Genomic DNA, 18,955 nt, shown 5'->3' with positions numbered 1-18,955 from the left:
ACTGTGATCAGCCATGTGATCAGTTATAGGCGAATAGGCTTACATGCTATCCAGCAGTAGAAATTGCGGGCCTCAGTAAAGTCTACGCTCCGGTTACGGCCCTGACAGCATCCCTCCATAGAAACAAACACAACACTGAGCCAGAGGAAAACCTGGTCGGACCTGATGGCGGTCTGGCGCCATCTAGTGTTATGAAATCAAAATTTCCTGGTCGATCCGGTCTTCATCAACCAACCAGGAAAGAGGGCTTGCCGTGATCTGGACTGAGGCGGATGAGACCAGAAACCTTTGTTCTGCCTTTTCCTCCCAGTACCGAGTAAAACCTAGAGAACGTTCATACCTCCAACAACACTGCGCTCGTATTTTGCTGCTTGGCGATCGCAGATGGTCATTTTATTAATCAAACATTTGCAGAATTCAATCATTAGGCTTTATACATACATTTTTTTCCCGATAGCTACAACCCGAGGGGGACAACTGGCCATTTTTTTTCTGTCAGCTGCGAAATGGAAATAAAACGCGGAACTGAAAGTGGAAGCAACCGAGGTGCGTGTATCAGAATAAACAGGGGGGAAAAAATCACGGTATCTTATCTTATATGATCCCCGATCTTTATGTTGGTAACAATGATTTTTACAGTGACCTCAACGATAACGGCGATTGCCTGCTTCTGTTCTCTGTTGATATTCCTGCAGTATTTGGAGAAGGACTCACTTAATCCACAGTTGATCTCATTAGAAAGTGATGGTTGTTTTCCTTCACTCCGTCAGTGGTTTGGGCTAAACATCTGTGCTATCAGAGCATTATTTCTACTTACTAGCCGTATTACCTCTGCCAGAAATCCAATAGCTTGTGCATCCTGCATTAAAAAGGTCAGCAATAAGTCGTGTAATCCGTGTTGTGAGTTTGTGGGGGAGTTTGATGGATGCCGCTGTCAGTGCACCTCGGAGCAGCGCTGTCATGTCATTATTTTACGCAGCACTTTGCCACTACACGTCAAATTAACTTATGCATCCTGTGCCAGCATATAAAGCGTCAGCCGTCAGGTGGATGCTGTTCACTCAGGATCCTCAAAGAAAGGCTGTCGCAGCTTGTTTGCACTTATTCTGAGGTAGTTTCCCTTTTGTTTTGATTTTGTTTTTTGTCTTTCTTAGCGTATTTACTTAAATTACATCCTCTTTTCAGGCAGACAGGCTCACATCACAAAGAAATCCAACATAACAGAGGTGATTTAGTGACTTTCTTAAAAGTTAGGAGCGAAACATCATTGCGAGGCGGACATTCAGATAAGAAAATCAATGAAAAACCTTTCTAAAATTTTCTGTAAAGCTTGACCTGCTTGCTGATTACCTAAGAAGTTCTCACAAAGTGTGAAGCCAGCTTGATATAAATCGCTGCTGCTGTAGGACACACGGTGTTGTAGGCCTGTAACAAAACAATAAGACATTTGTCTCTGTTGTGGTTTTGCTTCTTCTCTCCTACTCTTCAGGTAATGACCTTCCCCTCCGTTATCTTCGGCTCCTGGCCCCACCCTTGCAGCTTTTATCAGCTGGAGTGTGGCAAGTTGTGCAGCAGGGACTTGTGGATCACTACGGGATGCTGGAAGAGTTTGTTACCATGGTGACGGAGCTGGTCCCAGAGCTGATGAGCTACAGTCAGAGGGCTCAGCTCATCCTGGGACTCAGGGCCAGGGTCAGTAGTGTTTACGTTTTGGTCATACTGAGAGGAAGCTAAAGCTGTAGTCATTTAAAAATATCTGATTTTTGTGTATAACCAGCTGGTTCTGGAGCTGTGTCGAGGGGAGCATCCAGTGGATATGCAGATCATTCAGCCACATCTGGACAGAATAAAAGCCCCTGTCAGTACTGCCAAGGATCACCACGTAAGTGAACTTTAGCAGGAAAATGCACAGCTGTGTAAAAGCTGAGCGCTAGGTTGACTTAGCACATACCTGCTATGCAGTGAAGAAGTCCTCCTTGTTTTGTTTGGGGGGGGGGGGTTCTCATTAAGTAAAACTAGAGTGAGTTATTATACTAGTACATCTTAAAAATATATAGTGTCATTTAAACATTTGGGGGGGGGGTGCTATTTAATTTAAAAAAGAACTTTCATATATTCAAGATTCATTATACGTAGTAAAATAATTAAGGCCTTTCTTTGTGTTTGTTTAGATAATTATGGCCACATTTTAAAAGAATTGATTAAATTGATACTGAAATGGTATAAATACCAGTTCAACCTGCTGACTTGACAGTTGTCCAGATGATGATCATCGACACCCTTCACAAGGAGGTTAATCCACAGAAGGTCACTGCTGAAAAGGCTGCCTGTTCTCAGAGTTCTGTATCGAAGCACATTAACTGAAAGTTTGCTGGAAGGGAATAGTGCGGTGGGAAACTGTGCTTGGACAACAGGGCGCAGCTTTGAGAGGATTGTCAGTAAAAGTTGATTCAAAGAATTTGAGGAAGGAGCGGACTGGGGTTGGTTTCAATATTATTTCCGGGCATTTCATCTGGAAATCAAGATCTTAGAGGAAAGAGTGGAGTCACTAATCTAAAATGTTTGAAGTGCCGTGTGAAGTTCCTGCTGCCTGTGAGGATATCAGGGTGCCAATTCATCTGCTGGTGTTGGTGGTGGTTGGTGATGTTACAGCACGTCTGCGTTCACCTGCTGTGAAGCTCATGCCAATCTACTTTTTCAGCAGGACTTACCACTGCCTACTGTGACTATTACATGGTTTGCAAACTATGTTATTCCTGTACTTGATTGGCCAGATAACTTGGCTGACAGGAACCCCACAGAGAATCTATTAGAGGAAGAGGAAGGTGAGAAACACCCAACCCAATAACACCCAAAGATGAACTGAAGGCTACTTTCAAAGCAACCTGGGCTTCAGTGTCACCTCAGCAGTGCCACTGATGTGGTAAAGGAACCTCGACTAGGAGCCTACTTAGTGTTTAAATCCACAGGAAATAGTTTTGAGATTTATTTTAGGAAATATTTTAACTATTTGAGACACTGGACTTCTGATTTTCATGAGCTGTAAGAATATATTCCTCTTTTTTTTCGTGTGTGTGTTTATATCAGGTCACCATCAACCACGTGGAGGAATCGGAGGTGAACTTTGTGGAGCTGGTGCATTCGTTACTGGAGGATCCCTCTGAAAGAAAATATTTTTTCCAGGTGAGACATCTTGCAGAGACAAACCAGACACATTCAAGCTTTCAGGAAGACTTCAGTAACTCTGATAACACTCTCAGAGTCATCTCAGAATTCACATCATGCCCGACCTTGAGGGTAGATGGAGTACAGTATCAAAAGACTAAATGAGGATTCACTTTTGTCAGCCAACACCAGAAACGTGAGGCTGAAGTGGGCTCACCAAAACTGAGCTGCTGAAGATTGGGGGTGGGGGAGGGTGTAGCCTGGTCTGATGTGTCTTGGTTTCTGCTGAGGCACACAGATGGTAGAGTTACAATTTGGCATCAAAAGTGTGTCAACTGTAAAGGCTGCTGGTAGCGGTGTAGTCATATGGGGATGGTTTCTTGGCACATTTTTGCCTCTTTTGAACCATTAGGACACCGTTGCTGGTATGAAGCTGTTATGATGCCTCTCAGTTTGTGGCTTTTGTGGCTTTCTTGATCAGAAATGTATAGTACTGGTTCTAGATTACTCACCAGCACCCAGATATTTTTGGTCCTTTAACTTGTTGAACTCTAATTCCTGGTGACACAGGCGGAACATCTGGTTTCACAGGCTGTGCCGCCTGGTCTGTTGTTTAAATATAGACATGTGTGGTATCGACAGAAACTTCAGAATCTCAGCTAAAAGCTCCCAAAATTATTTCTATGACTGCCAAACACAGCTCAAACGACAAACAATCAAAGATAGCACGAAAAGATGTAAACGCAAAGTGTCGAGTCACCTGCCAGCATGTACGCGGACAAGCAACGTCTCTGCTGAAAGCGCAGAACTCACAGATTCCAAAACTCCAAGTTTCATCACACTCCAAACAAAATTTACCACACTAAACTAAACACACAATTACCTTTGCTCCCTTGCTTCTAAAAATTCCACCACGATAAAACCGCTCCTGCCGCACACTTCCATCTCCCAGTGTGCTTCAAGAGCAGCTTCCCATCGCTATTTTGTCTTATTCACTTATTTACACACAGATGCAATACACACCACTCTGCGTACTTTGCGGCTGTCCGTGTTTTTATTGCTTTGTTTTGCAGAAAAGACCTCTGACAATAAAAGCCTAATTTCTGCTATTCAACACCTAAGAAATTTAAGCTTTCGTAGATGGTGCCAAATTGCCAAAAGCTTAGCTATGCTTCCAATAAAACCTCTGAAGTGACTTTGCTCTGTGTCACTTCAGCAGCGTCCATCTTTGTCTAAATGCTGATTCATGGCTTTCTTTAGTTTTTGGTCTACTGCAGCAGATTTTCACAGGGGTTATGTGCTATAAGAGACACAAAAAAGGAGTCCAGGAAAGACTTCTTCATATTTTGCTTTGCTCAATCCTCAGTACCTTTGACACAATGGCATTTGCTGTGATGGTTACACCTAAGAGTAATTCTCACAAGTGTAAGCTTTATTTTCATATCAAGATGGTTTACACAGATTTTGTAATTGTAGAGAACTAATCGAATCATTTTGGGCATGACATTTTCAAGCAGGAGCCTCAGAAAGTCCCTGGGGTTTTAAAAGGTTAATCATGGTTTAAATATCACTATGAGATGGAGGCGGCAACAACTTTACATTTTCCAATGGCTACTTCAAGTAAAAGTGGCCTTAAAGTGGCTTTATGAGACATCACAGTGAGTTCAGTGGCCTCCCCAGACACCTTTGGGATGTGGTACAACTGTGAAGTTGACTGATGTTAGACATGTCAGCACGTGAAATCCACGAAAGAGATGAGGCTGTATATGCATTAGGAGGTGCTTTAATTACGGGTCTCTATAACATAAGGCACAGATGATAAATAAGAAGACAGCTCTAAGTTTGGTGCAGGGAAAAGCCTGTTCTAACGTTTGAGTCTAAGGTTTATTTTTTAGCACCTGGCGGCTCTTTTTTACTTCTGATCCGTAAATAATCTGCATCTTTCACGTGATTCTGTTTATTTTGAAAAGTCTCAACAGGATCTTGAGCTTTATTGTGAAAGGTTTATGTGGAACATGAACAAGCGGACACGCGATGCTGTTACCGTCGTTGTTGCTAACCACAACTCATAAAAACATGCGCTTGTCCGTCCATAGTGTGGTTATATAAAATATAAGAGAAAGAGAGAACTTTAAGAAATGAATATAGCCACTACAGTGACCATCAAGACGATGAAAAAATACTGTCGTAAACAGTTTATTTTGTGACACCACGAAACAAACGATAGCTAAAATGAAACATAGACGTTTTTATATCGTCATCCGATATATATCTTTATATCGAACAGTCCTAATGTTTCCTGACAGCACCCCTTTATAGCTGTACCTCTCTTAACCAAGGGCATTCAGTTAAAATTTAAGGAAGTCCAGTTAGAGAAAAGTTCCTCAAACAAAGTTGAATAAATTCATTATAACTAAATGCAATATATTTTGAAGTAACCTAATATTTGTAACAGTATCTGTATATAGTTTACAATTTGGTGGCAAGAGCTTCTTGGCTCTGGACGGAGGCAGTCACACTTTCTCCCTTATCTTTCCTGCTTGGCTTCTCATGTCTTTTGTATAGTCTCGCTTATTCTCTAACCCTAAGAGAGTCTCCCAGACTTGTTCTCTAAAAACCTAAAGAAGAATTATGGATTTGATCAACTGGTCCCTAAATGCAATTGACACCCTCCTCTCGACGAGAAGCCTGAGTTCGGGAGAGCCCGTGACAAGACATTGAAGACACCTTTCCGGAACCATGATAACAGGGTTCTTGCTGATCGGCGCTGGCTTGGCCCTGGGCTTGGCCCTGGCTTATCAAAGAATAAAGAAAGCTGAAACGGCTGTTCAAATCCCCACAAGGCTGCCCGCTATGTTGATTGGAACGATGGAGCGAGCTGTGGCTTCTCAGAATGGGCTCAGATGCAGCACGGATGACATCTTGGAGACGCTTGCGGGTGCTGTGAGTACTGAGACCGACCGACAACATCTGACAACATCTCGGAGAGGCTCACGGCTGTCGTAAACGCTCATGCTCTATGAGCAAACTGGATAACATCTCGGTATGGATGGATAACATCGTGGAGAGGCTCGCAGCTCTCCAACGAAAACCTGTGACCAGTGACGGACGTTAGACAACTGTAAAATTGGAAGCAGTTTGTTTGCACTAACCAAAACAGCTACCATCTTCATCTCATGCGGCCCCCTGGCGCCAGCTGGATGCTCAAGGCAAAAACTGACAGGAATAACAATTCTCCCTTAGATAACAAGACCGTGTTGTGACTTTCTCCCTCCTCATTCAAGGCCACTCGCGTCGACCGAGGACTGTTGACTTTTGCCTAACTGGGTGAAGGGACCCTGCACTCACCCCCCCCCCCCCCCCCCTCCAAACGCCTTCGAAGCTTATGTCTTCTATGTTGTGAGATGTGCTGATTCATGTGCTGAGATGTTTTTTTCTGTTCTTAAACTGATCTCCCCGTTGGAGCTCAGTCTGGGGGGAGTTATTTTTTTCTCCTTGTCTTTGCTCGTGTTGTGCATTTTCCATTGTTATATCTCTCTGGCCTGTCTACCCCATGTGATGTTTGTGTAATGTATGTATGGTCGGAAGGGTAAGATGGAGCTGGCACGGCTGGCAGCCTTAACCCAATTTCCCTCGGGATGAATAAAGTATTATCAATCAATTGAGTTTGCATTGAAAAATTACACCAAAAAAAAGTTTTTGAGAAGTTTCAATTAAAAAATAATGAAAATGTGTAGTCTATCCATCCACTTTTTTCTGTGGTCCGTCTATTGGTGACTTAGGCTCTTAATCATTCTGTGCCTTTCTTTCTCACTTGCAGGAAATCTTCCCGGTATATTTTGGCTCAAAGTACGACGCAGCACTAGAGATGCTGGTGTGGGAGTTCATATCCAGACTGGAGGAGCTGCTGCCCGTCCCAGACTTCACACAGGTGCTGTGTATCTTTGTGCTCATCCGTGCCAGGCATCACTAGCCTGTTGCCTGATAATGATTGTTACATGACACTTCAGCTCTGTTTTGTCTGTCCCGCTTAACTGTATAAATGTTAACATGTCCAGATTGGAATTACATTAAGAGACATTTAGCGCTACTGTGGAGACAGCAACACGTGAACATGTGAATTTATTGTTGATTAGTTTTGCTTGTTTCTTCTTTTTTTTTTAAACCTGTTGTAGTTGTGCATCATATTAACACAGTGCACCTTATCTGTCTCCACTGGCACGTTTCCAAACTGAACAGCCATCAAAGGCTGACTGGAGCACAAAGACTCAGCTGGGGCTCAGCTGTCTGTACCGCTGTGGAGAAAGGAGGGTTAACAGGGTGCACGCTCACCAGGGCCTCCCAAAAGGCTCATTCCCTTTTTAGTACTGAGCCACTAGAGAGAAACACTAGAGCAAAGCTAAATTAGAAGCAGTCCAGAGTATTAGAAATACACGTGTTCACATCAACTATATTTAATTACATGGATCACATATTCTAGCATTAAGTCTCTTCAAATGAATTTAAATTCTTTATTTAATTCTATGATATAGATCATTTTGGCTGTATAAACAATTAATTTAACTAATATAATAAATAATTGCAGAATTACCAAAAATAATACCTTGATTTTTCTTTCAGTTGGCCGCCTTGCTCAGAGACACTCCGTCATTCCTAGACGACTGTTTGCAAACCCTTTTCCCCCCGGAGGACATGAAGGCTGTACTTGAACACCACAGAAACCTCGGCCATTTTAAAGAGAAAGGTACTGCGGGCACGCACTGGTGGGAGATAATTGCACTTCACCGTGTCCTGAAATGTGTCGAGAGAAAGGCTCGTAGCTCAGCGGCACTGGAAATGTGGCGCGAGGGCGTTCTGAGATTCATAAATTGAAAATGTTATTTGCAGGTAAAATATTCATGCTTACTTTGAACTCTTGTTGTGTTGTTGTCACAGGAGTGCTATGTTTTTCTCTCCATTAATTTTGCTACTTAATTCCCCATACTTCCTAAATTATGAATCCCAAAGCCTTGTCATAAAAAAAAAAGCTCACTGGAGTTTGTGTCATTCAGTTTTATTTATGCAAGACGTAGTTATTCTCAAGGCGCTTTAGAGTCTGCGGTAAAGGCTTTACACTATTATAGACAGACATCCAGTCCCTTTGTGAGCAAGCATTTGACAACAATGGAGAGAAAAAACGTCTCTTCAACAGGAAGAAACCTCCGGCAGAACCAGGCCCTGAGAGGACAGCCATCTGTCGCCATCAGCTGTTGGGGAGGGAAAGCCAGGAGAGAAAAGTAGAGCAAAAAGAGATCACAAAGAAATGCCTAGACAGCCTGTTTATGTTTATTTCAGTTGGAGTTTGGACATGTCTGACAGCTGTTTTATTTGTGTTTAAGTTGAACCAGAGCTTTAATAACAGTCTAATCGCTCAATTGTAGATCCCAGATTATTACCCATGGATGACTGCATCCTCACCTCCCTGTCACTGCCTCCTGGGACCAAAACTGTCATGGAAACAGCCTCCTGCTCACCTGCTCTCAAAGACTCCGACCACAAAGGACTTCTCAGCGCTCCCGTCAACGCAAGCAGCACGGAGAAGTCAAGGAGGAGCTCTGAGCCGATCAGGCAAGGACCGAGGGAGACGAGGGACTCTGGCAGTTGGCAGCTGCAGGCTAGAGCTGGAAACATTTCTCAGGAGAGGAAAGTACAAAACATAATTAGCACACTGCCATGCGACGAAACCATAGACCTCACTACATCCAACGAGACTGCAGACACGGATTCAGAAGCCAGTGAGAACAACCAAAGCTTGAGGGCAGCTCGCATTCTCAGGAAGAGGAAGCTGAGCGGAGGTGTGGACATTCCCACAAAGCAGCAGGAGACTTCAGCTTTCTTGTAAGGTTTCCATATGTTAATATATGTTTTATTCATTTGTTGCTAACAAACGGTCGACATCACATGTTTGCGTCTGTCCATAACTTTATCTGTTTGATCAAAGTCATGCTAGGATGTAGGTCTACTGGTCCGCCTTTAATGTTTGGTTCAGACTGAAATCTCTCCCCAGGACGTAAATGATTTCCTATTAAATTTTCAGCAGATGTCTACACTGCAGAGAGCGTGAATGCTAATATAGAGTCATGCGAAATAGAAAGTACAGGTTCTCTCATTCACGAGGTTTGTTTATAAAAATCATCTGGTCCTTAGCAGGACTTAAAATTATGGAAATACAACCTCAGATGAACAACAAGGCGTGACATATTTCACAGAGTCATTATTTATTTGACAAAAAAAAAGAGCCAAACTAGAAGAATAAGCAGTGTGTAAAAAAAGTACAGTGATCCCTTGTTTATCGCGGTAGTTGCGTTCTAAAAATAACCAGCGTTAGGTGAAGTCCATGAAGGGGCCAACTTTATTTTTTCCAATTATTATAGATCTTTTAAAGTTGTAAAGCCCCTCACTACACACTTTATACGCTTTTCTCAGACAGGCATGAACATTTTCTCTCTTTCTCTCTTGTTTAAACACTCTCAAAGTTCAAACCTTCGTGGAAAAATAAGTTCAGTATTATAAAATGAAACCAAAGATCAAACCCTGTTTTCAGGGCCAGAACATGGGAATAGAGCAGCTGCCAGAGAATTCAACATTAATGGATCAATGTTACGGAAGTAGAGGAAGCAAGAAGAATGAGTTGAGTAAAGTTTATCTGACTGTTTTGTTTCGCTTAATGCTCCTTATAATTTGGTGTGCCTTTATGGTCCGAAAACTTCTACCTTCCTTTAGCATGTCCAGAAGTCCAACTTTTTGTGCGATGGTTAGCATCTTCCTCTGCGTTTTGGGTGCAACCGCAGGTGCCTTTGACGGTGCAAAACGTTTCGTCGACATTGTTGTGCTTGTTGGGGAGAAAACTTACAAACAAACAGTACAGCACTTCAGAGTCACACTGCTAGCGAGCGAAGATTTATGTACATTTGACAACCTGAACACATTCTGTACTGTACAGGAGACAGTGCCTCTTGGAGACAGTGGTCTACAGCCGATCAGGACGCGGAACACAATGTGCCGTAAAAAAAATTTGCACAGAAAAAATCCACGCAACAGCGAGGCCGTGAAAGGTGAACCGCGTTATAGCGAGGGAGCACTGTACACCTTTACCACTTGCTTGGGTCAGTAGCATCCAGTTGCTGCTCATCAAATGCACTTAAATAACTGATCATCAGCAGTGATCTTAGAGAAGAATAGCAGCTAGCTGTCAATCTGCAAAGGGTAATAAAGCAATTTCCAAACAATTTGAAGCCATCGATCTAAAGTGAGGAAGATTATTTATTAGTGGAAAACGTTTTAGGCATGTTTTTTGTTTCATTTCTTTTCACAGAAAGCTGTGCATAAATGAATGAATTGCAGCAAAGCTATAAAAAAATGGGCCAAAATTCCTCCACAGTAATGTGAAACATTGATAAAGTCACACGGTGTTGTTGGTAATGGTGGTTGATCATAGAGTGCAACTCATTTTTTACACACTCCTGTATTTCAGTTAGAACAGCGTTAAATAAATAATTACATTTGATGAGAAAACGGTTTGTAAGCGAGCAACTCCAATCGTAGTTTTTTAACCTTTGCAGGGAGTCCTCAGTGGATGATGAGAATTCAGGTGAATCTCCTCTCATCTCCATATGGGGAGATTATACAGGTGTGTGCAGTTTATACATGGTCTCAATCTAATATTTGGTTTTGTATTTCTAAGCATTGCTTTAACTGAGTCTTCGTGTTTCATTTCAGACTCTCAGGAGGGCTCTTTTCCAGTTGTAACGGACACAAAAGTTCCCTGGTCGGATGAGGAGACGCTCCATCTTCTCGACATCTGGGGGAAGGACTCCGTGCAGCGAGCTCTGAAGGGCTGCTTGAAAAACCGCCACATATTCACCCAAATTGCACAAAAGATGGCAGAGAGGGGCTACATGAGGACAGTGGAGCAGTGCCAGACGAGGATCAAACGACTGAAGAAGTGCTTCCGTCAGAACAAGTGGGCATTTAACGACACAGATTTTGAAGCTCTCGCTGACGTTTGTCAGATATGTTCACTGATCCTGTTGTTTTCTCCCTGATCTGTCGCCGGAGGGAACTCCAGGCTGGAGCATAAATTTTACACACAGCTGGATCAGGTCCTCGGCTCATCGGCTTCCTTGGCCGTTCCTGAGATCACCTACGACGTTGAGGAAATTATCGATGAAGACGAGTCCCGAGACGGTGATGATGACTTGCAGTTTGTCGGACAAACGGGCCACCTGGAAATTGGTAGGAGGTCACATATTTGTACTTAAGTTTAACTCTTGCAGCACAATTGTTAGTGACATTAAAAGCTTTTCTGTCTTTTAAGGCTTCATACAATTTTGCATCTGAAAGAAATGCTAAGGATTACAGAATTTACTATTTTCCCTCTGACTCGTAATGCTGTTTGTCCGTCCAGTCTTTGAATCCAGATGTTTAAGTCTCATTGCTACAGTCGTATAAAATCATGCACAAAGCCGTGCAGGCTGCCATTGCAAACATTTGTGAAAGAGTGGGTTGATCTAAAGAGCTCAAAGAATTCAATAATAATAATAATAATAATAATAATACATTTTACTCAAGGGCGCCTTCAAGAAACCCAAGGTCACCTTACAAAAGAACAAAATTAATAAATGGAGCAATAGTCATAAAATACATAAAATGAGTTCACTTCTCTGGCTCTTGACGAAGACGGTCACACTTTCTCCCTCTCCCTTCCCTTATCTTTCCTGCTTGGCTTTCTCATGTTTCTGTCTAGTCTTGTCTGCTTCTCTCCCTCTACCCTGGAAGAGTCTCACAGTCTGTTCTCTAAAACCTAAAAGAGGAATTATGGATTTGATCAACTGGTCCCTGAATGGAATTGACAACCTCTTCTCGACGAGAAGCCTGGATTCAGGAGAGCCCATTGAAGATATCTACCTTTTTGGAACCATGACAACAGGGTTCTTGCTGATCGGCGCTGGCTTGGCCCTGGCTTATCGAAGAATAAAGAAAGCGGAAACAGCTGTTCAAATCCCCACAAGGCTGCCCGCTATGTTGATTGCAACGATGTTGGAGCTTGTACTTAAGTTTAACTTGGAGAAGCTTGCGGGTGCTGTGAGTACTCCGACAACATCGCGGAGAGGCTCACGGCTCTCCAACGGGAATAGTGAGGAACCGGTAATGGACATTAGACCGACTGTAAAATTGTCATGCAGTGGTTCGCACTAAAGCAAGAACTCCACCATTATTTCATGCGGCTACCATATCGGCGCCAGCTGTGGTCTCAAGGCTGGAGCTGAATGTAACAAACAGTTTCTCCCCTAATAACAAACTGTGTTTAGACTCTTCATTCCAAACGCCCTCGTACGCTTATCTCCAAGGTCGAGTCGGACGGCGGGTCTGGGCCCAGCGCTGGAAAAATAGCGGCAGGGCAGGATGGCTGTGTCTGCATCGGCTTACTTCTCACCCCTGCTGCTTGTCACGTGCTTCGTGATATTGTGATGTGGACATTTGTGTGCTCTTTGTGACTTGCTCATTGTGTTGTACATTTCAGTGTTTTTCCGTAATACTACCGGTCTCCGACCTGTCTCCCCATGTGATGTCTGTGTTGTGTATGTAAGCTTTGTTGATAAGACGTGCAGACGGGACAGTAAGATGAATAGCAGATGAGGATCTGAGAGGGTGGGAAACAGTGGTGATCTGAAGCAGGTCACACAAATAGGAAGGAGGAGATTTATGGATACACAAGTAAGATTTATCCTGATGTCTATGGGTAACCAGTGAAGCTGCTGAAGAACTGGGGTAATATGAGCTCTTGACGGAGTGCGAGTTATGACCCGAGCTGCAGAATTTTGAAGAAGTTGGAGTTTATGAAGGGACCTTATAGGGAGACCAAATTAGGAAGTAATCGATACGGGACGCAATAAGACTATGGACAAGGATGGCAGCAGCATGGGGAGTAAGGAAGGGACGGCTTGGGTTTCCATAAATAACCAGAGTCGGTTAATATTACGTAATTCGAGCGTGATGGTGTAATAGGATGCCTCTGTTGCCTTTGTTGAAATTTCTTCCCTCCTAGATATTCCACACTCAGCTATTAGTGGTATTATTTCAAAGTGAAAGCATTTATTAACAGTAGCAAATCAACCACAAAGTGGCAGAGCATGTGAGGTAACAGAGTGGGGTTGTTGAGTGCTGAGTCCGTAATAGTCGCCCATACTCTGCTAACTTAATGTCTGCATAGTCCATTAACATCAGCACAGGAACTGTGTATGGGAGCTTCATGGCTTGGGTTTCCATAAATGGTTAGCCCCTGCAGGTGCAATGTGGAGGTGGTCCAGTACTTTTTGTCCACATCATACGTAGAGATGTGTCCATTTTTTTGGACACAGTATTGTTTTGCTCAAAATGGAATTAATACTTCTGACAAAATTCTGTGATTTGTTATTTTAGGAACGAGAAGCGTTCCCTGGACAGACTTGGAGACCTTGGCCCTGATCAACACATGGGGTGAAGATAAGATGCAGCAGGAGCTGAGGGGAATGCACAGAACCGGGCACATTTTTTCCATCATATCCAACAAAATGGCCACACAGGGTTTCTCCCGGACGCCAGAGCAGTGCCAGACGAGGTTAAAAAGGCTGAAATCGAACTTCAGGCAGTGCTACCAAAACAAGTATGTGTGCTCGGAGTGGAAAGAGTAAAAGAAAAGTTTTCGATTTGTAAACCTAATATCTCTGCTCTTTTGTTGTCCCTGCACTGTAGCCTGAAAGGACAGGAGCAAGTTCGGTGCAAGTTTTACAACGAGCTGGGAAGAATTCTAGTGAAAGACTTCCCTTCAGTTCCACAGCTGGAAGAAATACCAGGAGAGCCCGAAGAACGCAACTTTCCTGCCTACACTCATCCAGACATGGGTAAGCTCAGTTTCTCTGCTCAGGAGGACCGTTTAGATAAACAGCCTGCTTCCCAATTTGTTTGCACTGATTGGCTATTGCTTGGTCGAGACATCAGCTGACAAGGAATCTATTGAGCTCATTGCTCCTTTTGGGCAAAGAGCCAATGAGCTCCTGCTATGGCATGGCATAGCAGGAGCAATCGCTACTCTTCAGTGAGTGTTGGTAAGGTTTTAGTAAAACTAGATTCATTTGTAGTGGATTTCACTGTTTGTGAGCCTCCTGGATTTCTCATTTGTTTGTGCAGTACTGCCAAGCAATGACAGCAAAACTTGGAACTTTCTTTCTCTGCTTCCCACATTACAATTGTGATCATGAGCCAGATGAAGTACTACGTCGAGGCAGTTAAATGTAGGGAAGTACAAGATACATGAGCAAAGCTCCACATTATAAAAATCACCATTTGTTTTTGTACTTTCTGATTTTGCCCTCTGGGGGGCGCTGTGGACATGTAACAGATATCTAAAGTTAGAAGTGAATGCTTGTTTTTCTAAATTTTGCACCCACACTTCTTCCATGACTTTGTGTATATTTATTATTATTTCTGTTGTCAGTTTGTTGTATTTAGTAACTGTTTTCTTTATTTGTGGTTCAATTTGAAAACCAGAAATTATATTTAACAGCATAAACTTTTGTGTTTATAACTAACTGACTGAGATATACAGAATGGATATCTGCCTTCAGATCATAATCATCTCACTATAACATAATGTAACCTTTTCTTTCACATAATCCATCAGTAGAGTACATGGCAGCAGAATCGATGTTCTTAAGCTATAGTTCTCAAGGTCTTTCATAGTTTTTCTTTGAGCATTGAAGCTTTTTCACTCATTTTTAATGCAGTTCTTGTATCTTATTGTTTTCAGAGAAATGAAAGATACTTAACTCAGACCTACGAATCATTCAAGCATAAGACAACATCTATCTTCTTGCAGGATGAACCAGTACAGTATTAACACATAACAGACAACTTGGCAAAAGAATAAATATAATAAAAAATGAAGGATATCTTTGGGCACTTTGTTACTAGCAGTGTGTTGCAAAAGATATCATTTGTTACCTTTTTTTTTTTTTAGTTGATTCTATGAAAAATGCCAAAAATGCCATAAGATAGTTTGACAGATATAAAGTAGTATTTTTGCACCTACAAGGTGATTCTCAAAGAGCCTTTTGCTGAAAACTTTGCATGGTTTGCAGTGTTTTCTTTTTAAAAAATGAGGAAAGAGGACAAGTGAAGGACAAAAGAAGTGGTGAATGTAAAAACTATCATCAGATGAACAGTATCTGAAAGTCATGAAGAATAAAGAAGCTCGTGGCTTCTATGGTGTATTTCAATTTATATTTTCACATTTCAATAAATCGCTGTTCCAATCTTCTGAGCAAAATGTAAAGAAATGAGAGGTAGCTCAAGACTTTTGTACGGTATTGTAGTTATCTAAAAAAAAAAAGTGAAATAAGGGATTGTGTATTGATGTGTTTCCTTTTTTATTTCTGCCTCTTCAGAGTCTGCTGTGGAAATTCAGGAGGACAGGAGGAAAGTCCCTTGGTCAGACAAAGAGACGATCATCCTTCTGGAGATCTGGGGAGACCCACAGGTAAAGCACAATGTCACAATCCATGCACTCCCCAAAAAATCTTTCGGAAATGTCCATAAATTTCCTGATAATCTCACTTTATTGCTGCTTCATTCTGTATTACTTCACTTTACTACTTTTACACGGAATTCTACCTTCCTTCAGGTCCAGCAGTGCCTTAGACGCTACCCACACAACGGTCACATTTTCACTGAAATTTCAGAGAAGCTTGCCGCTAACGGCTACTCCCGCAGCCCCGAGCAGTGCCACACGAGGATCAAACGTCTGAAGGGGAACTATCGCCAGTGTCGGGAAAACATGAGGTAAAAACTGCACATCTGGAGTCCCGCACCGTTGGAGTGACTTTGTTTTAACGCACCTGTCTTTCTGCCTCTAGCTCATCTGGGACTGACAGAGTCGACTTTAAATTCTATGATCTGCTGGAACAAATTTTGGATAAGCAGCCATCAACGTCGTCTACCATGGTAACAGACTCCATCGAAATATCAGAAGACTCCAACAGTGAATCGGTAACAGAAAGAGGTACAATTTCTGTCTTCTACCCACCCCCTTAATGTTAACTCAGAATGGAAGATTGTTTTAATGCTTTTTCATGCACCACAGCTCTGAACTTCTTAAGACCTATTCATATCTATTATGAATGGGCTTTAATTTGCCAAGTTCCTGGTACAAAGTCCATGTGATGTGAGAATCTTGCAGGCGAATGCCTTTTCAATACACTGCAAGTGAGTGTGAATCATGTCTCCTACCTCCTGCACACACAGATGACACCCTCGCCTTAGCAAAACATAAAATTTCCAGAAACCAGAGCTTGTCTGACACAGAGTATCTACTCCTGCATGCTGCATGTGAGAAAGTAAAGGAAAGCGTAAACACCTCATGCACTGCAGGCTCAGTTTTTGCACTGCAGGCTCCTTGTTCTCCACCTGTTTTCTCCTTTGTCTTTCTCCAGACTGCATAGAACATAAGCCTGCTGAATATGCACCCAGAAATCGCCATAAACGCCTAAATAACTCTTGAGAATGAAATAAGCAACAAAAAAATTGCGCAAAAATCACTTAAATACTGATTAGCATGCAGCCACTATCATCACAGAACCTTTGTGTTCAGTTTGTGTCGGAGTTTTTATTTTACACAGAACAAAACTGCTGGATTCACACAGGGGTAAGATCAATAACAACTTCTTCAATCCAATTAGTGTATAACAAATCACCAGAGGTCCCTATGTAATACTAGACCCATGCTAATTGGCCTCAAAAAATAGTGAGCCCCAAATGCTTTCAGTAACTACATAATTTAAGCCATGTACTGTATGTGCGGATGATTATGATGACTTTAGACTAAAGTGAAGTGAAAGTAAAAATGAATTCAACACAGTTAAAAAAGTATTCCTAATCCCATTTTTCCCATTTTGGATGTTTTATACTCATGTTAAATTTCTGTGTCTCAATCACAAGACCCAGAAATCAACATGTCAGCTGAAAAGCCAGCAACCAGCTCTTGGACAGACGAGGAGACCCTGGTACTTGTCGATATCTGGGGTGAAGAAGATCTCCAGAAGGCCCTGAGGGGTTTCGTCCACAACGGCCACGTTTACGCAGACATTTCCGAAAGAATGCAGGACCTCGGTTTTTCGAAATCCTCGGAGCAGTGCCGCTGGAAGGTGAAGTCTCTGAGGAACAACTTTCGACAGTGCTACGAAAGGAAGAAGTGAGCTCAGTCTTTCCATCGGTTTACCTGTTTTTGTATCGCTCTCTCTGAGTGATGCCTCCGTAACTGCCGTTTTCATTCCCGCTAGATCTGGAAGAAAAGTTGATTACAAGTTCTACAGCCAACTGGAACAAATACTGGGACAGGAAGCGGTTTCTCTTGATGAGTATGATGAAAGGGATGAACAAGAGGAGCAGGATTCAGGTACAGAACACGCGCTCTGCATTAGATTAAAAATCAGCTACAAGTCAGATATCTTACATGTGTGTCTACCTGTAACAGGTGCCGATGGTTTGAACACAACGTGGACAGAGCAGGAGACGGTTGCTCTCATCGAGGTGTGGGCCGCAGATGATGTGCAGCATGGCCTGAAAATATGCGTCCGCAATAGTCACATATTCGCCGAGATATCTGAGAAAATGGCTGCAATAGGCTACCTGAGGACAGCGGAGCAGTGCCACTCCCGGATTAAAAGGTTGAAGAAGACTTACAGGCGTTACTGCAACAGCCGCAGGTAAAAAACAAACAAACAACAATACATGCTTTATGCTTTTTGAGATGATCCAGGCTCGAATGTTGTTGGCCAGCTGACCGTGGATTTATGTTTTCCAGAAATGGAGGGCGGCCCACGGCGTTCCGATACTTCAACCTCCTTGCTCCGGTGCTTGGCGACGAGTCTATTTTTGCCCCTGTGGACAGTACCGATGCCACCTTACAACCTTTGATGGACAATGAGCCTGTCTTATGTGGGTTTACACAGCCAGTCAGTAATACACAGGGTTACTGTGCATATATGAACTAAACTGCCAAAGATGAACACAATAATAAAGGCGTTTCCTCGTTTTAGATGAGCAGCCCTCGACCAGCCGGCTCCTGGTCGACCTGAGCCGAAAGATGCCCTGGTCGGATCAGGAGACTCGCACACTGCTGGAGATCTGGGGTGAGGACGGCGTTCAGCTCACTCTGAAGGGCTGCCTGAAGAACCGACATGTGTTTGACTACATCTCAGAGAAGATGAACGACCGAGGATTTATAAGGACCTCGGAGCAGTGCTACACCCGCATTAAGCGTCTTAAATATGGCTTCCTCCATGAAAAGTCAGTAACGACAAGATTTTGATTCTCACTTATTCTAAACTTGTTTAGATGTTTATTGGTTTTAGTATTGGTTTTGCTTTTAAAATTTTTACATTTGACACGATCACGGGTGAAGGTCCATGTGAAGTCATGACAATCTCAAAAGATTTCAAGAAAGAACTCAACAGAGCATAAAGATGCTCTTTGTCGTTTACAGTAATTAGCATAAAAACTGTAATTAGAGTTCTGGTTGTAACTGTGAGGTTTTTTTACAAATGTAGGGGAGAGTTTAAATTCTTCAATGAGATGGAAAAAATCTTCAGGAAGGAACTGAAAGTCGACGACGTGGCCGCAGACACGTCGGCTGCAGATGAGCCAGATGACTACATACTCGAACTGGGCCCAAAAAAAGGTGTAACTATATGGAGTATGTCACAGTGTGTGTGGG

General features: G+C 42.7%; 1 protein-coding gene across 1 annotated transcript in view; it reads left to right on the top strand.

Moving 5' to 3' along the window:
* Positions 1 to 249: 249 nt before the first annotated feature.
* LOC147310394 (uncharacterized) overlaps positions 250 to 18,955 on the top strand; it is a 21,434-nt gene continuing 2,728 nt past the window's right edge. Inside the window, exons 1-21 of the mRNA XM_086269041.1 lie at positions 250 to 546; positions 1,490 to 1,692; positions 1,778 to 1,882; positions 3,088 to 3,183; positions 6,986 to 7,096; positions 7,786 to 7,909; positions 8,586 to 9,042; positions 10,767 to 10,834; positions 10,924 to 11,167; positions 11,273 to 11,439; positions 13,627 to 13,849; positions 13,939 to 14,087; positions 15,630 to 15,721; positions 15,866 to 16,023; positions 16,098 to 16,243; positions 17,179 to 17,431; positions 17,520 to 17,635; positions 17,714 to 17,945; positions 18,044 to 18,177; positions 18,279 to 18,528; positions 18,789 to 18,919. Coding sequence (XP_086125167.1) covers positions 507 to 546; positions 1,490 to 1,692; positions 1,778 to 1,882; positions 3,088 to 3,183; positions 6,986 to 7,096; positions 7,786 to 7,909; positions 8,586 to 9,042; positions 10,767 to 10,834; positions 10,924 to 11,167; positions 11,273 to 11,439; positions 13,627 to 13,849; positions 13,939 to 14,087; positions 15,630 to 15,721; positions 15,866 to 16,023; positions 16,098 to 16,243; positions 17,179 to 17,431; positions 17,520 to 17,635; positions 17,714 to 17,945; positions 18,044 to 18,177; positions 18,279 to 18,528; positions 18,789 to 18,919 — 3,499 coding nt within the window. The 5' untranslated portion in view covers positions 250 to 506. The remainder of the gene's footprint in view (positions 547 to 1,489; positions 1,693 to 1,777; positions 1,883 to 3,087; positions 3,184 to 6,985; positions 7,097 to 7,785; positions 7,910 to 8,585; positions 9,043 to 10,766; positions 10,835 to 10,923; positions 11,168 to 11,272; positions 11,440 to 13,626; positions 13,850 to 13,938; positions 14,088 to 15,629; positions 15,722 to 15,865; positions 16,024 to 16,097; positions 16,244 to 17,178; positions 17,432 to 17,519; positions 17,636 to 17,713; positions 17,946 to 18,043; positions 18,178 to 18,278; positions 18,529 to 18,788; positions 18,920 to 18,955) is intronic.

The sequence above is a fragment of the Aulonocara sp. 'chitande type north' Nkhata Bay genome, linkage group LG17, assembly GCF_057382095.1.
Source record: "Aulonocara sp. 'chitande type north' Nkhata Bay isolate Kocher_YH1m ecotype deep benthic linkage group LG17, A_spYH_male_GT1.1, whole genome shotgun sequence".
In the NCBI taxonomy this organism is placed as follows: domain Eukaryota; kingdom Metazoa; phylum Chordata; class Actinopteri; order Cichliformes; family Cichlidae; genus Aulonocara; species Aulonocara sp. 'chitande type north' Nkhata Bay.
The sequence above is the reverse complement of the archived record's forward strand: the minus strand, read 5'-3'. Positions and strand labels throughout refer to the sequence as shown.